Raw genomic sequence first — 22,863 nt, 5'->3', positions numbered from 1 at the left:
GCTGGGGTAACAAAGCCGGGAAACTGCTTGCATCTTTGGTTGCCTCAAGGACTCCGAGGCGTGTTATTTCACGGATTCGGGCGTCTGATGGTAGTGAGGTAACTGCCCAAGCTGGAATACAACAGAGTTTTGTCAACTACTATAGAGCGCTATATGATAGGGGGACCTGTGACACAGGACAGAGGACGACTTTCTTTCAAGACTTACAGCTTCCGTCCCTGGGACATGAGCAGCGAGAGGCGTTAAATGCCCCGGTGCGAGGGTTGGAAATTCAACAAGCTATTCGGGCCTTAAAATTGGCTAAAGCCCCTGGGCCTGACGGACTGGGTTCTGAATATTATAAGTTGTTGGGGGTACGAGTGGTGGGCCCATTTCAAGCCCTATGTGGGGCTCTCAGTAGCGGTGCATTGCCTCCGCATAGACTAACTCACGCCAATATTGTGGTTCTACCGAAACCGGGTCGAGCGGAAGATCAGCTGGGATCCTATAGACCCATTTCTCTGCTCAACCAAGATATCAAGTTGTTTGCTGCTATTATGGCGGCTCGCCTGGGTCGGGTTTTGCCCAATCTAATTCATTCGGACCAGGCAGGTTTTGTGCCAGGTCGCTATTCATCAGCTAATGTATTGAGGGCGCTTTCGGTGCTTCAGAATTCTGGACTTGTTGGGCAACACCCGGGACAGCAGAATGCTCTTATAGTTAGTTTAGACGCGGAAAAAGCGTTCGACAAAGTGTTGTGGGATTATCTTTTTTGGGTTCTTCCTCAGTTCGGCATTATGGGGAGCTTTCTGACTGGGATTCGATCATTATACGCTCATCCTACGGCCCAAATCCTGATTAATGGGGAGCTTACCTCTTCTTTTGAACTCGAGAGGGGGACGCGCCAGGGCTGTCCCCTCTCCCCGATGCTTTTTGTCCTGGCTCTAGAGCCTCTTGCGGCTAAGCTCCGTCAGAGCACTGACTTGCGTGGTATTTGGCTGGGTTCCCAGGAATTTAAAATTAATTTGTTTGCGGATGACATGCTCATCTTTCTGGGAGATGCTGCAGAGGGGGTTCCTCGATTAATAGATCTTATACAGAGATTTGGAGCCTTTTCCGGGTTGCGAATAAACTTTGATAAGTCAGAGGCTCTGGCGGTCCACCCCCTGTGTACTCTTTGGCAGGATCCTTCCTTTCCGTTGCAATGGTCTAAGGGTACGCTCAAATATCTGGGAATATATCTGCATGCAGATCCGGGGGTGGTCTATCGGAAGAACGTACTTGATAAATTTGATGCAGTCCGAGCTCTGTGTAAGAAATGGATGGAGTTTCCCCTCTCGCTCCTGGGACGAGTTGCCCTTATTAAAATGGTCCTCTTGCCGAAGCTCTTGTATCCACTACAAATGGTGCCTATTTGGATCAAACAGAAAGATGTGCAGGCCTATAGGGGGATCGTTTCGTCCTTTATATGGCGCTCCCGCCGGGTGAAAATTGGCTATAACAAACTGATTAGGGGGCGCGAGCACGGAGGTGTGAACTTGCCCGATTTGCGTCTCTATAATGTTGCTGCCTTGTTGAGATGGGTACATGAACTGCATACGGGAGTTGCCAGATTTGCCCCGGTTGGATTCTGGTACATTTTGTCAGCTCCGGTGTCAGTTTTTAACCTCATGTGGCACGGGGCGGGACCCTGTCCTTCTATGCTTCGTCCCTTACGAATGGCCTGGTGCTGGTGGCGGTCTTCCTTGGGGGGTGCGGTAGGTCCTTCGCCTTTTACGGAATTGGTGGGTAACCCTAAGTTTCCTGCTGGTTCGTTACACGCCTTTTTTGCCTCAGTTCGGACGTCTGGGTGTCGTTTTGTGGGGCAGGTTGCTGAAGTGGGGTCGGGCTCGGTTCCCTCTTTTCTGACATGCCGGGACCGCTGGGGTTGGACAGAAGGGTCTATGTTTGCGTACTTGCAGATGCGTAGTTATTGTTTGGTGCTCCGCTCACCGGAGGGCAGCTTGCCCACCTTTAATTCCTTGGATCAACAGTTTTTGTCAGCCCCACCTGAATGTAACACGCTCTCGGAGTGGTATAAAGTGGGGAGGGAACGGCGGTCTGATAAATTTCTTGATGCCATGGCATCGAATTGGACCTCAGCTTTGGGTGAGCAGGTCACTGTTGATGAATTAGTTCTGTGTTTTCAGGAATGTGCCTCTGCCTCCCCTAATGTGAGTTTGCGGGAAGTACATCTACAGATTCTGCACCAATCTTATTTAAAGAGAAGTAAGGGACGAAAGATGGGGCTATGGCCTGATGACTGCTGTCCCCGTTGCCCGGCCCGTCGGGACACCTTGGTACATCACTTTTTGGAGTGTTCACATGTAGGGCCCCTGTGGATTTTTGTGCTCCAAGAGCTGGAGAAAGTTATTGGATTATCTATAGACTGGTCTTATAGGACGTTGTTGTTGGGTGTCACAGGTCCCCTGGTGGAAGCGGATGTTAGCGAATCTGGAAGGCGCTTTCTTTTAGTGGCCTTAGGAATCACAAAGAAACTTATTCTTCGCCATTGGATTGGTACTACGCGGCCAACGGTGCAACAGTGGCGGGCTAATATGTCTCTGATGGCTGGGTGGGAGCGGCAGCACCGTCGGGGGGCTGTGAGCTGGAAATCTAAGACCTATTTGGATTATTGGAGTTCCTTTTAGGGCTGGTTAGAGATCATGGGTGCACAGGGAGGGTGGGGGGGAGGGGCTGGAGGGCTGGAGGGGGGGGGGTTTCATTTAAAAAATTGGATCTGCATGGGGGAGGATATGTTGTGGACGTATCGACGTTTGTTCTTTTTACCTGCACCCTTGATTGTTGTATATGATGTCTTTCTTGTATGGTCACAATTTGTATTTTCTCGTATGCATTGATCCTTTAATAAACATATTTTCAAAAAAAAAAAATATCAAGAATTGGCGTACTCCGTGCTTAACAGAAACTGAAAACGCTGATTCTTGAGATTTTGAACAAGCACTGGATGCCTTGACATACTCTCATTGAACAAACTCTGAAAAATCCAGAGTGAATTCCTTCTGCAGCAGCACGTGGCTATGGGGGAAATAACCCATCTGTCTAAAATGCCTCACCTATTGCACTGAAAATGGTTTTCTACCAACCACTTGTATCTTTATGCTTTATTTCCAAGAAAATCTGTTGCCACTGATAGGCTTTCCGTGATGAATTTTCTTTGCCATGCAGAGCATGAGCAAATGCTTCATTTTAAAGTTGTTCATGCATCTGAGGACCCACAGAGACACGTTCCTTTATCTTATAGCTTCATATAACTTTAGAAAATTTTCATGGATGTACTTGAGAACTGCTTTCATTTTATCCATGGCCTTGACAAGTTCATTAGTCTCAATTTGATGCTTAAGGGTGGTAAGGCTGGGAAGGCGGGGGGGATTGTGAGTTTGGGAGGGAGATTTTCAGAAGGTTGTATTAATGAGGAGCTAGCTAAAATAAAGGTAGACAAACCAATGGGGCCGGATGGTCTACATCCTAGGGTGCTGAAGGAACTTAGGGAAGTTCTGGTAGCTCCCCTGACTGACCTTTTCAACGAGTCTCTAGAGTCAGGAGTAGTACTGGAGGACTGGAGAAGGGCGGATGTGGTCCCTTTCCACAAAAGTGGAAGTAAGGAAGAAGTAGGGAATTACAGGCTGATAAGTCAACTTCTGTGGTAAGAAAATTAATGGAAACACTTTTAAAGACAAAGAATGGTCAAGTTTCTGGAATCCGGTGGATTACAGGACCGGAGGCAACATGGATTCACTAGAGGTAGATCTTGTCAAACAAATCTGATCAATTTCTTTGACTGGGTGACCAGAGAACTAGATAGCGGATGTGCGCTAGATGTGATGCATTTAGATTTTAGCAAAGCCTTTGACAGTGTTCCACACAGATGTCTAATAAATAAACTGAGTGCCCTCGGGATAAGTCCCAAAGTGACGGGCTGGGTCAAGAACTGGTTGAGTGGAAGGTGACAGAAGGTAGCGATCAGTGGAGATCGCTTTGAGGAAATGGATGTTACCAGTGGTGTGCTTCAAGGTTCTGTTCTTGGGCCTGTTCTTTTTAACATTTTTATAAACGATATTGCTGAAGGGTTGTCAGGTAAGATTTGCCTCTTTGCAGATGATATCAAAATCTTCAATAGAGTAGACATGCCGGATGGTGAGAATAACATAAAGAAAGACCTGACGAAGCTTGAAGAATGGTCTGAAATTTGGCAGCTAAAATTTAATGCTAAGAAATGCAAGGTCATATATTTGGGCTGCAAAAACCAGAGGGAACAATACAGTTTAGGGGGTGAAGAACTTATGTACACGACAGAAGAGCGGGACTTGGGTGTGATTGTATGTGATGATCTTAAGGTGGCCAAACAGGTTGAAAAGGTGACAACGAAAGCTAGAAGGTTGCTAGGTTGCATAGAGCTAGTAAGAAAAAGGAGGTACTGATGCCCCTGTATAATACTTTGGTGAGCCCTCATTTAGAATATTGTGTACAATTCTGGAGGCTGCACCTTCAAAAAAATAAAAAGGATGGAGTCGGTCCAGAGGAAGGCTACTAAAATGTTATGTGGTCTTCATCATAAGGCGTATGGGGACAGACTTAAAGATCTCAATCTGTATACTTTGGAGGAAAAGCGGGAGAGTGGAGATATGATAGAGACGTTCAAATACCTAAATAATGTAAATGCGCATGAGTTGAGTCTCTTTCATTTGAAAGGAAACTCTGCAATGAGAGGGCATAGGATCAAGTTAAGAGGTGATAGGCTCTGGAGTAATCTAAGGAAATACTTTTTTACAGAAAGAGTGGTAGATACATGAAACAGTCTCCCGGAAGAGGTGGTGGAGACAGACACTGTGTCTGAATAGGCACATGGGATCTCTCAGAGAGAGAAAGAGATAATGGTTACTGTGGATGGGCAGACTAGATGGGCCTTTATCTGCCATCATGTTTCTATGAGAGGCCAGATAGCCTCTCCCTTCCCCCCGATCTTGGAAATACAAAAGGCCTGCTATTTGAACTTTCAGCGGTCTGACCAACAGACCCTTCTGAAATCCCTCTCGCAAAAAGTCCAGGACTCCTAAAATCGGAACTCGTAAGGGCTTTACAACATCCACATCATACCAGTGCTGAAAGGACTTCCAGGCAAGATTGCTGTGGGAACTCATGTCAGCCATTTTTGATCATGGAAGCCCGCTAGACTACCAGGGCTTTAAAAAGTAAGGTACGGAGGGGTCAGGGAGGTAGGGTGGTTTAGAGTCAACCAGGACAGGACACAGGAAGGTTCGCTCCTGTGACTTCTCACAGCTGGACCACATGAAGGTTTCACTTATCCTTGCTAAGCACTTGAATATAAACCCTTCAGTTTATATTTGAGATAACCTTTTTTGGAAGAGAAAAAAAATAAGTTACCTCAGTTTACATTCGGGTAGGTTTATATTCAAGTATATATGGTATATTCTGACCAGTAGTATATCTTGAGAACTATAGCCAAATCAAGTTATAAAGCATCATTTTTGTTCTCAGTGACCCATAATTAGCTAAGTTTCACTACATTTATTTTGGAAGCATTTTGGCTGTAGCTCAGTGTTATGTTTGTAATAAATCTTGAGGGAAATCTTAACTCCTTAACCATTTTGTGCAAAGTTAACATTCTCCTTTGTCTGGGGCACAGTTTATTGTGTTCATAAAATATATATTTTTATATTACTTGTTCTTGATGGATTGCAAACATTTAGGATTGGCAGACAAATCTAAAAAACTCATCTAATTTAAAAAAAACAAGAATTTTAACTTTTCTATAACAAGAATATTTACACACCAACAAATTCAGTAATTATGCACAAATTATAAAGATAAGCACACTATACCCAGTAAGTGTTGGCTCTTTATAATTTACAGTGAAAGTACATCTGCGTTTACGGATAGATGTCTCAGTTTTTTCCTGGTCACAGTCTAAGAGAGGACAAGAGATTTTTCTAATTTCTGTTTGACAAGAGGCCAAAGAAAAATTGGTGACATCACGAAGGCCAAAGTGTTGAGCCTGAGGAGCTTCTGGCATATCATCTGTGTTAAAACAGAATTAAAAATTTCATTAAAGACAATTCCATATATTACTAGTAAAACATATTGAGGAATGTATATTTCAACACTATTTAAAGTTAACTTCATAAGACAGAACCATCTGAACAAAGCTAAAAAGTGAACCACTAAGGGGCCAAAGTAATAAAAATTTGTTAGTCTACGTTAAGCTATGTAGTTCAAAATTGTGGAAGCTGCACACTGTTAAATCATATTTTGAAACTTCTGGTTTAGTCATTGTTACTAAGCCTTCTGGATTATTGTTATATTGTTTATTTGGCTACTACCAAGAAAAATTACCAGACTGAAAATTATCCAGAATACTGCAGTAAGATTGAAAAAGTACAATCACGTGACCCCTTTTTATCGTGAGTTGCTTATGCTATAAAGGCTCCTTTGGCCAGGCTCCACTGTACTTAACTGACAGATTTTTTATGGCAATTCACAAGAATGCTAGTAAATCACATGCTCTCTTTGTTTTCCCCTCGGTTAAAGGTTGCAAAAAGCAAGAAGTATGAGCACCTGATTTCCTTCCAAGTAGCTTCTCACAAGAAGACCTTTCGCTCACTGCAACTATCATCCTGTTCTTATGAACTTTTTAGAAAGCAACTTAAGGCCTTTTTCTCCAAATATCTGACTGACTAGCTGTTCTCGATCTTTTCCTTAATTATGTAACTTTTATAAACCGCATTGAACTTATGGTTATGTGGTATAGAAACATGTTGTGTAACATAACAAATATAACATAACATACTATTACAGAATTTGTAGCATGTCCAAAAGAAATCCCTGTTATCTTGTTACGATCTAAGCATTCAAGAAGGAATATATGGTATAATTAATGAAACAAGTAGGTTGATTCTTGATGATATAATACTTTGTAAGTGTAAGTAATTTGTATTTTATCCTATATAATACAATAGGAAGCCAATGATATTGTAAAAATAATGGTGTAACATGATAATTTTAAAGCTGTTTTGCAATGTTTGAAGACGTCTTATATTAAAATCTGAGATTCCTGCATAACTAAGTTACAGTAGTCAATTTTTGATACAAAGAAAGTATGGATCAAAGTATGTAAATTGGCATTTGTAAGATAATGGTCACATTGATTTGGGGGATCTCAGTGTACAGAAACTTTTCATCACAATCTCTGAAATTTGATCATTAAACGCAAGTCCTGAATCTGTAATGATTCCCAAATATTTAAATTTCTGTACCAGTGTTTATCTAAAAATGAGAGCTGTAATTTAGGCGCTGTACATTGACCCGTTATCCAACAGGAGAAACACTTCTCAACACTTAGAACTAATTTATTGCTACCTAACAAAGTGTAGACTGCCCCAAGACAGTTATAAACATTGTCAAGTTGTAGCTTGACAGTATCATTTTTTGCAGGTAAAAGAATATCGTCCACATAATAATACACCTTGATTCCAAATTCTTGTATTATTGTTAAAAGTGGAGCTATGAAAATATTGAACAAAGTTGGGGATAATGCTAATCCCTGTAGAACTCCAAATCTCAACTGGGAAAACCAACTACTTCTCCACCCAAGTAGCAGCCATGCGCCTAGTAAAGTGAGCTCGAACAGAAGATGGCAGCTTATTAAGCAAAAGATAGGTGGTTGAGAGATACTAATTTCCGCTCACAATTGTGGGCTTAGAAATGGTGAGACCTCACAAACCGAATAGGCAGGCTTGTCTGATTTCTGGAACTCGTTTGTGACTTCTAATTATATGATGAGAACAAGTTTATCAACGAGCTTTCGGGAAGAGTATTCTACCTCAATCTTCCCTCTGAAATGAAGGAAGTGCCACAGACTGGTTTAGCTGAAACGATGAGACCACTTTTAGAAGAAAAGATGTAACCGACTTCAGAGAGACGCCTGCCTCTGTAAATTGAAGAAAGGTCACCGAGAGCAAGGATTGAGCTCTGAAGCGTGCCGAAGCAACAGCCACCAAAAGGTCACCAAACAGATCTTTCCAACAGCCACCAACAGGTCTTTCAGAGAAGTCTTCTTCAGAGATTCAAAAGGTGACTATTGCAGGGAACATAGGACTACATTGAGAGTCCACTCCAGACAAACAGGATGAGTTGGAGGCTGAAGTTAACTCATTACTTGCTCTTGATGGATTGCAAACATTTAGGATTGGCAGGCAATAAATCTAAAAAACAAAACAATAAATCTAAAAACCCTTCAAGAATTACACTACATAAGGATGCGCTGCCAAAGAAGACTGTTGCAACCAGCCTCAAATAGGCTAACACCACCACTAACCCCTTCTCCAAGCCCAAATAAAGGAAGGCTAAAATGTGCAACACCAAAGCCAAGAAGGGAGAAATACCTGCTTGCCCACATTAACCCTCAAACATCTTCTATAGTTGGGCATAATCTGAAGACGTAGAATGTTCCCATGCCTGAGGCATAGGACCAATGACTAAATCAGAATAACCCTTATGCTTCAAGCATATCCTTTCAATGGCCAAGCTGCAAGATCAAAGGGGGATGGATCCTCCATCTGTACCAGACTTGCTGCAGTAGCTCTCTAGCCTGTGGAAGCTGGAGCAGTTGTCTACCTACTGTAGAAGCAGTATCAGGTCTGCAAAACATGGTCTTCATGGCCAATTTGAGGCTACCAGAATCACCCAGCTGGAATGATAACCAATGTCTGTGCACTTGAGCCATCATCATAAATGGTGGAAAGATGTAGAGTAGTTGATCTATCAGCCACTGCATCAGTAGAGCATCCAATCCCTGTGAATCCCAGTCTTTGCGACGGTTGAAATATCTGGACACTTTGGCATTCATCCCAGTTGCTATCACATCCAGAAGCGGTGGATGTAATAGCAACTCCAAGATCAGTTGAAATAACTCAATGGACAGTTCCCATTCCCTTGGAACCAGAGCGTCTGTTCAGAAAATATGCCTGCGCATTCCATGAATCCATGATGTGTGCCACAGACAGAGAAGATGCTTCTCTGCCCAGATCAGCACGGCAACCTCTACTGCTAGTTGTTGGTTGCAAGTTCTCTCCTGCTTGTTGACACAAGTGACTGCTATCACATTGTCACTCAGACCACAGTAGCCACGAGAAATAAGGCAAATGCTTTAAAGGCATAGTTAATTGTTCTGCGCTCTACTTCTTCTCTGTTGGGAACTGAGTTCTTTGTGTCATATGTGACTGATGCGACTGAAAGCAAGCTCCCCAACCTAAAAGGCTTCTTCCAGTAAGCGATCAGTAGCAGAACTCCCTTGCTTAAAATTCTTCATCAACATCCAAAGAATGCTTCATTCAGCTTCTGCAGACCAAGCCATGTTAACACTGTAATCTTGGAAGACCAGCAGCTGAGAATAGGCCACATATGATCCCTTGCCCAGGGAACTACCTCCATTATTGTCATCATAGACCTTAATACTTGGTCATAGTCCCAAGCTCTCAGTGTGCATTGACAAAGGAAAAGCTGAGTCTGCTCTAGTAGTATCAACTTCATGCATTCCATAAGGAAGATTTCCCCTTCTTTGTGTTGACGAGACCCCCTAATTCAGGGATGTCCAACAACGGCCCTCACCAGGTTTTCAGGATTTCCCCAACAAATATGCACGAGATCTATTTGCATACAACAGAAGCAGTGCATTAAAATAGATCTCATGCAAATTAATTGGGGAAATCCTGAAAACAACTGGATTGCGGGTCTCGAGGAATGACAGACAGCCCTGTCCTAGATACTCCAGAGACTGCAAAGGAACCAGCCTGCTCTTTTTGAAAATTTAACATCCAGTCAAATGACTTAAGTGGACTGTTGACATCTTGGTCCTGTCTTCCAAAAAGGAGATGGTTCAAATCAGCCAGTCATCATAAGGATAAATTCTGATTTCCTGTCAATGCAGATAGGCTGTCACCACTGCCATCACTTTGAAAAAGGTTCTTGGTGCTGTCGCTAGTCCAAAGGGCATTGCCTTAAATTGGAAGTGACGGCCCAGAATTGCAAACTGCAGGAAATGCTGATGAGAAGGCCAAATAGATATATGAAGCTATGCCTCCTTTAAATCTAGGGCTGTCAGATACTCTCCAGATTGGATCAAAGAAATTACAAAACATAAGGGATGCTAGGAATTATTTAAAAAGGTATGGTTAACAAAGAATAAGAATGTTATAATGCCCCTTTATCGCTCCATGGTGCAACCTCATCTGGAGTATTGCGTTCAATTCTGGTCTCATCTCAAGAAAGATATAGTGGTCCTAGAAAAGGTTTAAAGAAGAGTGATCAAGTTGATGGAACTCCTCTTGTATGAGGAAAGACTAAAACGGTTAGGGCTCTTCAGCTTGGAAAAGAGACAGCTGAGGGGAAATATGATTGAAGCCTACAAAATCCTGAGTGGAGTAAAACGGGTACAAGTGGATCAATTTTCCACTCCGTCAAAAATTACAAGACTAGGGGACAGTCCATGATGTTACAGGGAAATACTTTTTAAAACCAATAGGAGGAATTTTTTTTTCACTCAGAAAATAGTTAAGCTTTGGAATGCGTTGCCAGAGGTTGTGGTAAGAGCAGATGGCGCAGCTGGTTTTAAAAAAGGTTTGGACAATTTCTTGGAGGCAAAATCCATAATCTGTTATTGAGAAAGACATGGGGGAAGCCACTGCTTGCCCTGGATTGGTTGCATGGAATATTGCTACTCCTTGGGTTTTGGCCAAGTACTAGTGATCTGGCGTGAGAACGGGCTACTAGGCTTGAAGGACCATTGGTCTGACCCAGTAAGGCTATTCTTATGTTCTTAAGGTCATCAGTTCACACCCTTGAGTTCCAACACTGGCTAGAAGGAATTCTCTTTCTTCAGCACAATGAATACTAAGGAGCATCTTCCCCACCCTTGCTCCTCAAATGACAATCAGAGCTAGCAAGAATTCTTATCGTTGACTGCACTGCAGCTCATTTGGTACCCTTTTGACAAGGAGACTGAAAGAAAAGTGGTATGACCAGGTGAAAGAACTTGAGTTTGTATTCATCCTTGAGAATATGTAGGCCCCATTGGTTTGTGGTAATCTTGACCCACTCCTCTAGAAAATCTTGAAGATGTCCTTCAATCCCGCAATGAGAGGCATGGGCCAAATTTGCCTCACTGTGCCCCATAAGAGGCATTGGAAGTTCTTCTGAATTAGGCCACTGAGGACACTTTCAAAAATTTATCACCTTTTTCATGAAGAGATTCACCCACAGTGGTTTACAATACACTGAAGAGTAATCAGGTACTTTAAGTATTTTCAGGCTCACAATCTACCTGTGGTTCCTGGGGCAATGAAGTCACAGCCTAGAGTCACAAAGAGTAGGCTGGGATTGAATTTACAACCTCATGGTGCTGAGGCAGCAGTTCCAACCACTAGACCACACCTCCACTTGTTGTAGTGACTTGAAGAATGCTTTTCCTGAAAGAAGAACCTCTAGCCAAACTGACGTCAGCCAGGTCAGTAGCATCTACTTTCACAAAACCTGCTACATGAAGTTCCCGCAGGAGTGGGACACTGATTTCAGCCCATCCTCCAGTAAGCACCGAGGCCTGCTCTCACTCAATTCTTTCACTAGATTACTAAGATTCTCCTCAAAAGCCACGCCCTGAAGCTCCTCCTGGAAACAGAAGCCTTAGCCATTGGGAAGACAGGAGGCAAAGGGGAGAGAGGGACTCCAACTCCTTTGAGATATCCCATGACTATTTCTTTCTTTTTTTTTTTTTTTAATATTTAAAACTTTTGAGTATTGAAACAAATAAACAGCTCAGAACACATCATAGAACAAGTCAGAAATGGGTACAACACTACCCATGCATAATGACCCGGCAGAGGCGAATGACAAAGAATACCAATAAACCCCATAAACGGCTGATAGAAAGACCCATCCTGTCGTGCCCCCGAGTGCCGGAGGCCTTCGCACTCAGATGGCTCCCTCCATCTGCCATATACATCAATAGTTCCCGCCACCCCCCATGCTCTGCTGCTCCCCCAGACAACAATATGACTACCCTTCCCCCACCACCCAAAATGCAGAAAACAAGTCATAAAATTCCAGTCCCCCCCTCCCCCCTCCCATTAAAGATCCAGTTTCCGGGAAAGAACAGTTCAGGTATTCAACGAAGACATATAATAACCTCTGCGTTGGCCACAATTCCATTTTCATAATTTCACTCTCCAGTCATTCACAGAAAGCACCTGTATGTTTCCAATGAGTTGCAATAAGATATTTGACTGCTGCCAGACCCAACTCAATAATTTGGTCTGCCATTTGGTCACACATATGTTGGTCAACCCCAATAAACAACTTTGAGGAGTAAGAGGGACAGCAACTCCCAACATGTGGGACAAAGTTTGAATCACATGAGTCCAAAAGGAGACCAAATCCGTATATACCCACCAGATATGGAGAAATGACCCTATTTTCAGCGCCAACAGTGATTGGAGGACTGTGAATATATCTTGTGGAGTCTTTCAGGGGTATAATACCAACGGCTCAATACCTAGTAGGCATTTTCCTGAATCAAAGCACATGTGGCTGCCCGTCCCACCTCCTCACAAATAGTATCACACTCTTTGGTGGTAAAGGTACAGTGTAAGTCCTTTTCCCCAATGGCTGTGAAAGGCACCACATGACCCTTCAGGTATTAGTATATAACCGATATGGGCCGGGGTACTTTCTGAAATGTCCTCCATAGTTTTTCTAAATGTTCACCCTCTATGGGCGATGTCTTGTCCCATCCCATCATGAAATGTCTCACTTGAAGATAGGCCAGGCTGTCCCCATTTCTTACTCCAAAAGAACGTTGCAGAGCCTCAAAAGAGACCAATCGCCTACCCTGCAATAAATCACGGAATGTGGTTAAACCCAAGGAACCCCATCTTTCAAAGACCGAGTTAGTTTTGCCTAATAAAAATTGAGGTTCATCCCGTAAACCCACTAACGTGGAAACCGTCAACCCCTGATTACACTCTTGCCGCAGGCTACCCCATACCCTAATCAGGTGCAGTATATAAGGATTATCCGTATCTCGGGCCCATTATCTCTCTGTGAATGAGGACCAAAGCCGAGTAGTCAACCGACATTGAGGAACTAAGGATTGCTCCAACATCACCCCCCACTTGTGTCCCCACTTCCCATTCCAATATCATCTACAACTGCGCTGCTTGCTAGTACCAGGAAAGATTAGGGATCCCTCTACCACCCCGATCTCCATCTCCCCACATCACGGTCTATGAAATGCGAGGGGCTTTATTTTGCTATATAAACCTCTGAAATTCCACTTGCCACAATTTAAACATCCGAGGAAGGATGGGAATCGATAAGGTTTGGAACAAAAATAACAATCATGGGAGCACATTCATTTTGAGAACCGCGATATGCCAAACCCCCCTCCCCACCCCCCACCCCAGGAAAGCCAGAGGCCATGCCATCGTTGAAGATCATCCCTAATTTTCTGAGTAACTGGACTGTAATTAGCCTCATATAAACAATTCAAATCACCAGGAAGATAGATACCTAAATATTTAATACCCTTACACGCCCATTTAAAAGGAAACTGTTGTTGAAGGGCACAGACCATGTACTCATCAAGAGAAAGATTCAGCATTTCAGTCTTATCCAAATTTACTTCAAAGCCCCATTGGAGTTCAAGTTTTATCCTGCCATTTGGTCGAGTGACGTCACTTCCTCCCGACTATTTCTTTCTTATCTTTCTGATTTTTTTAATGAAGCCATGGCTTTAATAGGACAACCTAAGTCTATCTGGAGTTCTTTCCCAACAGGCTATTTTAATCACCAGTTCAGGTGCTGCACATTAGTCCATCATCTATCCACTTAAGATATAGAAATACTGATCATGCCTTGTACAGTATCCTTTTTTGCTTTATGCGTACAGGAGTGATTTTAAAAAAATAAAATTTTCTCTCCATTCACTGTCGGTCAACAGATAAAGCCCACAGGCTCTGGACTAGTCTGGTCTGGTGAGTTTCAAGTTTATTAAATTTTGATTTTATGCAATATCCAATATTTCAATGCGTATTACATAATTGTAATGTACAATAAAAGCCAGGGATGACAAATACAAATGAGACAAAATTATACAGACTAATCATTATGTTCTATTAATACAAACTGGAACAAGTAGGTAAAGGGTAGAAATACAATTTATACAATTTATAAAATAAAAGAAAAAAAAAAGAAAAAGGAACATTTAAGGTTTGTACACAAGGATAGGGTCAATTAAGAAAAAATATAAAGAAAATTAATTGATAGAAAAAGCTTTAATTATTTTAAAATGATTCAAGGAAAGAGGTAATGTTAGAAAAAGCTTTAATTATTTTAAAATGATTCAAGGAAAGAGGTAATGTTAGGAATGATTAATCAGTTTAAAAGTAAATGGTTTTTAACATGAAGAATGTAAAAAGACCCAGATTAATATTAATGATCTTTTGAAAGAAGAGAAAAATAAGAGGATTATCATTTGATTCTTTAGGGAATAAGTACTGTGTTTATTGGAATTATCTATCTATGTATTGAATGCATCTTTATAAAGAATGCTTTTCAGACCGCGTTTGAATTTGACTAATGATGGTTCGTTACGGAGATAAATTGGTAAAATCTTATTTGCAAACTTAATAAAATACATTTTCAAGTTCTTAATCCAAGTTTCCAAGTTTCCAAGTTTATTAAATGTCTTGATTTATCGCCTATTCACATTTCTAGGCGATGTACAAATTAATATCATTTACAATAAATACAAATATAAAAAAGAAAAATTAAACCTTAAATGGGATTTAACTGACAATACTAAAAACCCCACATCTTTCCACACTATGAATCTCTTCTGGGAAAGAATTCCAGGCAGCAGATTTGCTACCAAAAATGCATGGTACCTTATACTCTCTAAAATATGCCTCCCTCACCCCTGGGATCACTAACAGCCTCTCTCCTTGGTCAACACTCTGCAGTCTATTGTTCAGGTAATCTGGAACAAGTCCCCTCAAAGCTCAATGTCATCAGATATTGAATTCTGCACTCTATAAGCAACAAAAACAAAGTAGTAACATGATCCTTTACCGCCCTCCCAGTAATCATTCTGGCACCTATATTCTTGGACTAACTGGCATGTATTCAAGGCAGAAGGTGGCCTACCACCCATCTCCCATCCCCACTGGCTGCTAAGTTAGTTGATTTGGGGCAGGATAGCACTCCTGTTTTGCCAGTTCCTTCAAGTCTTGCACCTCAGTTTCTTATTGTCATCCTTTGAACATTATTAGAAAGTTTAGAAATTGTTCTAAATTTCTATAATTTTTTTTGCTTTAGGCTTCAAAAAAGTGTGAAATACTATATAAACAAAAATTGCATATAAACAGTTAACAGAGGAGCTCCTTCCACCTGTTCTCTTTATTTCTTCTACTTGTACTTTGTGAGGTGTTAAGAATAATTTTCATCTGTCTTTCATACCTGTTCCCAATTTATTTTGGCTGACTTCTGAACCAGTATCAATCAATGCATTTCCTAATCTGGTTTTCAATCCAACTGGCTTTTCATTTTCTTTCTCATTGGATGTAGCTAAAATTAAAATGATACACTTTAAGAAAACATTTTTTACATACAAAATTGCTTTTTATCCTTAAAATGTATTTCACTATTATTCAAGGAAGGCATAACAAAAAAATTAATACAATTTTAGTTTTTGATAACTATGATTAGTTAAAGAATAGGATATGGAGAAAGTGTTAATACTGCCAAGTGGAGAAAACATGTTTAATATGCATCCAAAACTCTGGTTTCATTTTAATCTGAGCAATGCCTTATAGTGGTAGTTGCCCACCTTCACAAACAAGGTCTCCTAGTTTTCCTAGATCTTGATGTCTAACCTCTAGAAGCTTCTTCAGAAAGCCTAACTCTAACACAGAGATGTGCTGAATTATTAATGGAAGATCAGGTTTTTACCTTCGATATTTTCTTTTTCTGTTAATCCCTGGAGGATTCAGTATGCAAGGTGTTCAATCCCTCCTTCCACCCCCATCCGGAGTTACAGATATCCAAACACTTTTTCTGAGGTCATTGGGAGACTTTAGCAAAGGCAGTTTCCATAGAGTGTGTGGGATGGGGACAAAGCCTAATCGGAGTGGATCAAGAATAGCTAGGGATGACAAAGTTGATGCAACAGAAGTTAACTTACCGTTTCCAGAGTCTTCCTTTGATTTTGCATTTTTCTTTCCACCAATTAATTGTTGCTGCTGCTTCTGCAGTACTAAAGTTCGTTTAGATCTTGGCCTTGAAGGTAGCACTTCTGAATTTAATTTGCTCTCTATACTCTGTCTTTTTGACTTTTTGTTGTGAGGTACATATAAGCTGTCATCATTCTCGGAACTACTCTGCTCAGTGTAACTTTGTTCACTTGCTTCCATTTTGCTTTCATCGTTTCCTTTGCCTTGTCGGAAAGGAGTGAGATGAACACTTTCTTCTGAGAAGAAGTCATAAGCATCGCTTGATCCAATGGTTGTATCCATTTTTATCTTGACAGCTGGTTGTTTGTTTGAACTTCTCTCTCTACTTTTTGATCTGGTTCTGGGTCTTGAGTTTTCCCAAGGTTTTTTCAATGATACATTCATTCCATCTGTTCGCCCCTTCCTTCCTCTGCCTGTCTGAGATGTTGCTTTATCTTTAATATGACTTTGTGTTGACTTAGGGTCTGGTGTTGAACTTTTAATTTCTGTCAAAAGAGGCAGAGTCAATCTGTCCTGGTTTAGCTGATCTTCATTTAGCGAAAACAAATCTTCCTCTAGGACAGGAATCTTTTCCAAACTACCTTCCTGAATACAACCCTCATTTGCTCCTGCACACACTTGCTCAACATCTGCAGATTTGGCAAGAGATGCTGAAGATTCTGGACTATTAAATATGCATGGTTCATCGTGCTGTTTGAAACTGTAATTGGAATGTTGAACTGATAAATTTTGGGGTACACTGCTACTTTTGCTATCTTCATTTTGAGAAACAGACAGATCGTGATGTATAACAGCTCTTCGTCCTTTAACGTAAGAAAAAGATGTTACAAAATCAGACATAAATAAGACAACTTGTTCTAAGTGTGAGCCTTAAATGTTCTCTTATTTTTCTAGTTTTAATTATCTAGCTTCCCAAATTAGATGGGGTCATGACCTGGGTGAGCTCTCCATAGATGCATCATTATTTTGCAACTCCAGAGGTGTTATAAAATTTTGTATGGCTTTAATCATGGGGTCACAGCCACAAAAGAATGATAATCACTACAAACATACTTTAATTCTTTTTTAAAATTTAAAACCAGCTTATTTGGAAGGAGATTAGTTACTAATGTGCATTAAAGGAAGATATTTGCCACTTAAACATGTGTTAAATGGCAATATCATACTATTACTATAAAACATATTGGTTTCAGTTACCATGAGAAGCGTAATGATGATGCAAAACAACTGTTAGGCAAATTGAATAATGCAGCTTGTGTTAAACTTTGCAAAATAGAAAACACTAAAAACGAAAGAACTGTGACAAAAGTCACAATCTGCGAGAGCAGGAAGGTAAGCAAGAGAAAAAAATTCAACAAGTGTTCAAAAACGCATCTTTCTAGCTCCACGAAAACTAGAAAACTGAGGGACCATGCACCTATGTCGCGCGGAAAGGCACTAGCGCATGCATGGTGCGAGCTAATTGCAAACTTTCTAAGCTTAAAGTTGCGATTCACTTTTCAAGTGTCCGTACTGAGACTCTGTCGGTGACATCACCCATTAGTGAGAATATGCTGCCTGCTTGTCCTGGGATAATCATTATTACAGCAGCCAATTCTAAAGCTACTCAGTCAATACATTACAAAAATGTTTCATATTTGTTTAAAGAGAAATATTAAAAATAAGTACAAACTCCAAAACTACATCTTTAAAAAAGTCTATTAAAATGAAATGGTTTACTAACCTCTGGACCCTCTCTGTACTGAAATAAATCTTTCTGAAATCTGCCAAGAGTGTCCAATAAGAGGATCTGGATTTTTTACTGTTGTAAAATTGTCTATTTCATTCTCAGATATTTTGTTTCCATTGTCACCTTCTCTGATGGGAACATGTCTGGAAAAAATAAATAAATAAGTCAAGTGTTGCTTAGGAACTATTAAAAATAATTGAATGTTTCTTATATCGAAAGATTAGGTTCTTACCTTTGCTAAACTTCTTTCTTGTAAATCCACACTTTATTCCAGTACCAGTGGGTTATTTCCATCCAGCCGCCAGGACTTTGTAGGAAGCCTCAAACTTCAGACTTACCTCATGTTCACTGTCCCTGTGAACATCAGTCTAGAGCAGTGTTCTTCAACCTTTTGACACCTATAGACCGGCGAAAATAAAATAATTATTTTGTAGACCGGCACTGGTCCATGGATCGGCAGTTGAAGAAGACTAGGCTAAGTCGTGGGCCAGATCCCGCCCATCTCCACCCAATCTCTGCCCCAGAGCCCAACCCATAATAGTACTAATTGTAACACCATTTTTTCCAGAAAGCGTTCGATAAGGTTCCACATGCAAGGCTTCTGAAGAAACTACAAAGCCATGGAATAGAAGGGGATATACTAAGATGGATAGGCGGATGGCTGGAAAACAGATTGCAGAGGGTGGCCATAAATGGAAAGTTCTCGGACTGGGAAAAGGTAACAAGCGGTGTACCCCAGGGTTCGGTTCTTGGGCCAATCTTGTTCAATATCTTCATAAACGACTTAGAAGAAGAAACAACAAGTAATTTAATCAAGTTTGCAGACGACACAAAATTATGTAGGGTAGTTGGGTCACAAAAGGACAGAGAAGAACTCCAGAGAGAAATGGGCGGAGAAATGGCAGATGAAGTTTAATATAGAAAAATGCAAATTGATGCACCTGGGTAAGAAAAATAAGAAACATGAATATAAAATGTTAGGTGCAACATTGGGCAAGAGCAAACAAGAAAGGGAATTGAGGGTACTGATAGACAAGACCCTGAAATCATCGGCTCAATGTGCAGCGGTGGCAAAAAAAGCAAACAGGATGTTGGGCATGATAAAGAGGGGAATCACGAGTAGATCGGCGGACATCATAATGTTGCTTTACAAAGCAATGGTCAAACCACACTTGGAATACTGTATCCAACACTGGTCTCCCTACCTAAAGAAGGATATAACCCTGCTGGAGAGGGTGCAGAGGTGAGCCACGAAGCTAGTAAAAGGCATCGAGAATTTGAGTTACAAAGAACGCCTCAGAAAACTAGGATTGTTCACCCTCGAAAAGAGAAGGCTGCGAGGGGACATGATAAGAGACTTTCAAAATACTAAAAGGTTTCGACAAAACTGAGCAAGAAACTTCGTTATTCACATTGTCAAATGTGACTTGGACAAGGGGTCATGGACTGAAACTGAGGGGCAACAGGCCGAAGACAAATATCAGGAAGTTCTGTTTCACACAGCAAGTGGTGGACGCTTGGAATGCTCTCCCGGAGGAGGTTGTGTCAGAGACCACCATTCCAGGATTCAAGGGCAAGTTGGATGCACACCTTCTTGTAAAACACATTGAGGGATATGGTTAAACAAAGTCTTCAGCAGGGAACACATGGATTGGCCTCCGCGTGTGCGGGTCGCCGGGCTGGATGGATCTGATCCGGTGAAGGCATTTCTTATGTTCTTATATATATATACGATTATATTTTGTGTGTGTGTGTGTATGTATATATGTATATATACACATACACACACACACACAAAATATAATCGTATTAACAACACAAAGCACACTGTAGGCTTCTCAACATTCATTCCTGCCAGAAAACAGATAACCCCATGCAAATTACAGGACCAAAAACTAAAAGTACTAATATTTACAAACAAACCCTAAGATGCAAGACTCTGCAAACAGTACAACCCCAGAGGAAAAGAAACAAATGCATTTCTTCCTGACACCGTCTCCACCACCTCTACCGAGAGACTATTCCACGCATCTAGCATTCTTTTTGTAAAAAATATTTCCTTAGATTATACCTGAGCCTATCACCTTTTAACTTCATCCTACGCCCTCTCATTCCAGAGCTTCCTTTCAAATGAAAGACTCACCTCATGCATATTTATGCCATATGGGTATTTAAATATCTCTATAATATCTCCCTTCTTCCACATATTTTGATCTTTAAGTCTGTCCCCATTCGCCTTATGACAAAGACCATTTTAGCAGCCTTCCTTTTGACTGACTCCATCCTGTTTAAATCTTTTTGAAGGTGTGGCCTCCAGAATTGTATACAATTTTCTAAATGAGGTCTCACCAGTGTCTCATACAGGGGCATCATTACCTCCTTTTTCTTACTGGCCTTACCTCTCCCTTTGCACCGTTCTAGCTTTCACCATCGCCTTTTCAACCTGTTTGGCCACCTTAAGATCATCACATACTATCACACCAAAGTCCTGTTCCTCTTTCATGACAAAAGAGTTCTTCACCCCCTAAACTGTACTGTTCCCTCAGGTTTTTGCAACCCAAATTCATGACCTTGCATTTCTTAGCATTAAATCTTAGCTGCCAAATTTCAGACCATTCTTTAAGCTTTACTAGGTCCTTCCTCATGTTATTTACACCAGCAGGGGTATCTACTCTATCGCAGATTTTGGTTTTCATCCACAAAGAGGTAAAATCTTACTTGATAACCCTTCAGCAATATTGCTTACAAATATTTTAAAAAGAACAGGCTCAAAAACCAAACCTTGAGGCACACCACTGGTAACATCCTTTTCCTCAGAGTGATCTCCATTGACCACTATCCTCTGTCTCTTTCTGTAGCAAATCCATCTGTAGAGTTCAATGGGATAAAAAGTGCATCCTGAAGAGGGCCATAAATGTGTTCTTGCCCAGAGGACAATGTCTATCATTGCTACCATGAACCCCAGGATCTGCAATTTCATCACGCATTAAGTGCTGGCTTTTCTAAAATATCCATGATTTGGTGCATGAGCTTTGCCCTGCAGGCTTCTGGGAGAAATACTCTATTCTCCTGTGTTGAAATGGATGCCCAGATACTACAAGGACTCTTATTCCAAGCGTCTCTTGTGGAAGTTTATGACCCAGCCCAGATTCTGCAGGAGTTGGACTATTTGTTCCACCGCTTTCCTTCCTTTGGCTTTGAACAGAGCTCTTATCAATCGCCCAGGTAACGATGCCCCTGAATTCCTGCCTTGAAGGTGTGTGGCACTGTTGCCATCCAAATGGAAGGGATGAGAACTTTAGTTCCATTCCCATACATGAAACTTAAAAAACAAAACAAAACCCAAAACAAACTTCCTGTGGTCCAGGGAAAAAACAAACAAACAAAAGAGGAGGAACAGCATAGCCCAGAGTGAAGGAAAGCAGAGCAGAAAAATGCAAATGAGAGATCTTGCGATTAGAGATACACAAACAACAGGTTATCACAAAATGTCAGCTTTCCTAATGGTGACTGAGCTAATCACTGTTCAGGCAGTGACAGGAAAACCAATTGGGGTCCAGGACAGGCTACAATGCCCTGAACTTAGCAAAACATTTCCCGCAATACCCATGCATTGCAAGCCCTCCCTTTTTTATGCATTGCAGCGGAATACTTGATGACCTCATTAGTATCAACTTCAATTTGCTTTGCAGCTGTGTCTTCTGTGCACATTAATACCTGACGCAACAACTTTGTGTAGTGCTCGGTCAATAATGTCTGGTGGTAACCATGTGGTGAGGCTCACTATAGCTTTCTGCATCGGTCTAAGTTCAGCAATCCTGAGGGATGACTGATTTTTCAGCATCTTTTTTAAACAGTTCTGAGCTCCAAGAGAAATACTTGTATTTTGGCAACATTACATGACATTGCCAATTTTTATAACCAATTCCTCTTGCTTGCTGAGGAAGAATAGATATGGGAAATTAGAAAAATGCAGTTATATCAATTAGAAGTCAATAATATGGTGTCAGAGATGGTGTAATAGGTGCTACAATGCACTACGACAGAGGAACCAAGCACCCCCAAGGGTTTAAACATCTGAAAAATGTAAACATGTTTTCAAAAATTTAGGCCAAGCAATAGTCACATCCATCCCCAATGCTGCAATTTTCAAAAAAGGTATTTTATAAGTAAAACACATTTACTGCTGAATCTCTTTCAAAAATTGCTTTCCAAATGCCAAATGAAAAGATGTCAGTCAAAAAATATCAAATTAAAAAAAAAAATACTTACAAAAGAGCAGTTGAATTAGTCATGCCCTTTTCTTTCATGAGTGAAGGATTACGTCTCTGACCCTAAGAGCAGAAAAACACATGCCATTTATAATTTCTCGTTGCAAAATATGTTTTATTAATTATTCACAAAAAGCTGTGGTTTCATTAAGAATTACAAAACCATGTAGTTCTCTCCAAAGAATTTCCAAATATTACAAGTAAAAAATTATCTACCAACTGAAAACCATTTATACTGTCAATTCCTTTCCAAGATAAAAGTGTCATATTCAGACATCTACACAACTTTAGAGAAATGTGAATCCATTGAAGGAGTCTAGGAAAACAATCAAGTTATTTCTTCAAAGGAAAGTATCTTCATTACAATTACCATGTTGATAAAGAGCTATGAAGAAAGGGAAGCCATAGTAACTAACATGTCAAGATGATTAGGGGTACCAAACACAAAACACAGTAACCTATAGCAGGTGTTATCCATGGACAGCAGGCAGATATTCTCACAGATGGGCGACATCATCCATGG

At 40.9% G+C, this 22,863-nt stretch overlaps 1 protein-coding gene across 4 annotated transcripts in view; it reads right to left on the bottom strand.

Moving 5' to 3' along the window:
• Positions 1-22,863, bottom strand: part of SGO1 (shugoshin 1) — a 97,622-nt gene that overhangs the window by 26,764 nt on the left and 47,995 nt on the right. For all 4 annotated transcript variants that reach the window (XM_033930662.1, XM_033930660.1, XM_033930664.1 and 1 more), the window contains 5 exons: positions 22,342-22,403; positions 18,064-18,212; positions 16,292-17,143; positions 15,568-15,675; positions 5,883-6,078 (listed from right to left, as the gene is read on the bottom strand). In XM_033930662.1, coding sequence (XP_033786553.1) covers positions 5,883-6,078; positions 15,568-15,675; positions 16,292-17,143; positions 18,064-18,212; positions 22,342-22,403 — 1,367 coding nt within the window. The remainder of the gene's footprint in view (positions 1-5,882; positions 6,079-15,567; positions 15,676-16,291; positions 17,144-18,063; positions 18,213-22,341; positions 22,404-22,863) is intronic.

Source organism: Geotrypetes seraphini, chromosome 2, assembly GCF_902459505.1.
Source record: "Geotrypetes seraphini chromosome 2, aGeoSer1.1, whole genome shotgun sequence".
Taxonomy (NCBI): Eukaryota; Metazoa; Chordata; class Amphibia; order Gymnophiona; family Dermophiidae; genus Geotrypetes; species Geotrypetes seraphini.
The sequence above is the reverse complement of the archived record's forward strand: the minus strand, read 5'-3'. Positions and strand labels throughout refer to the sequence as shown.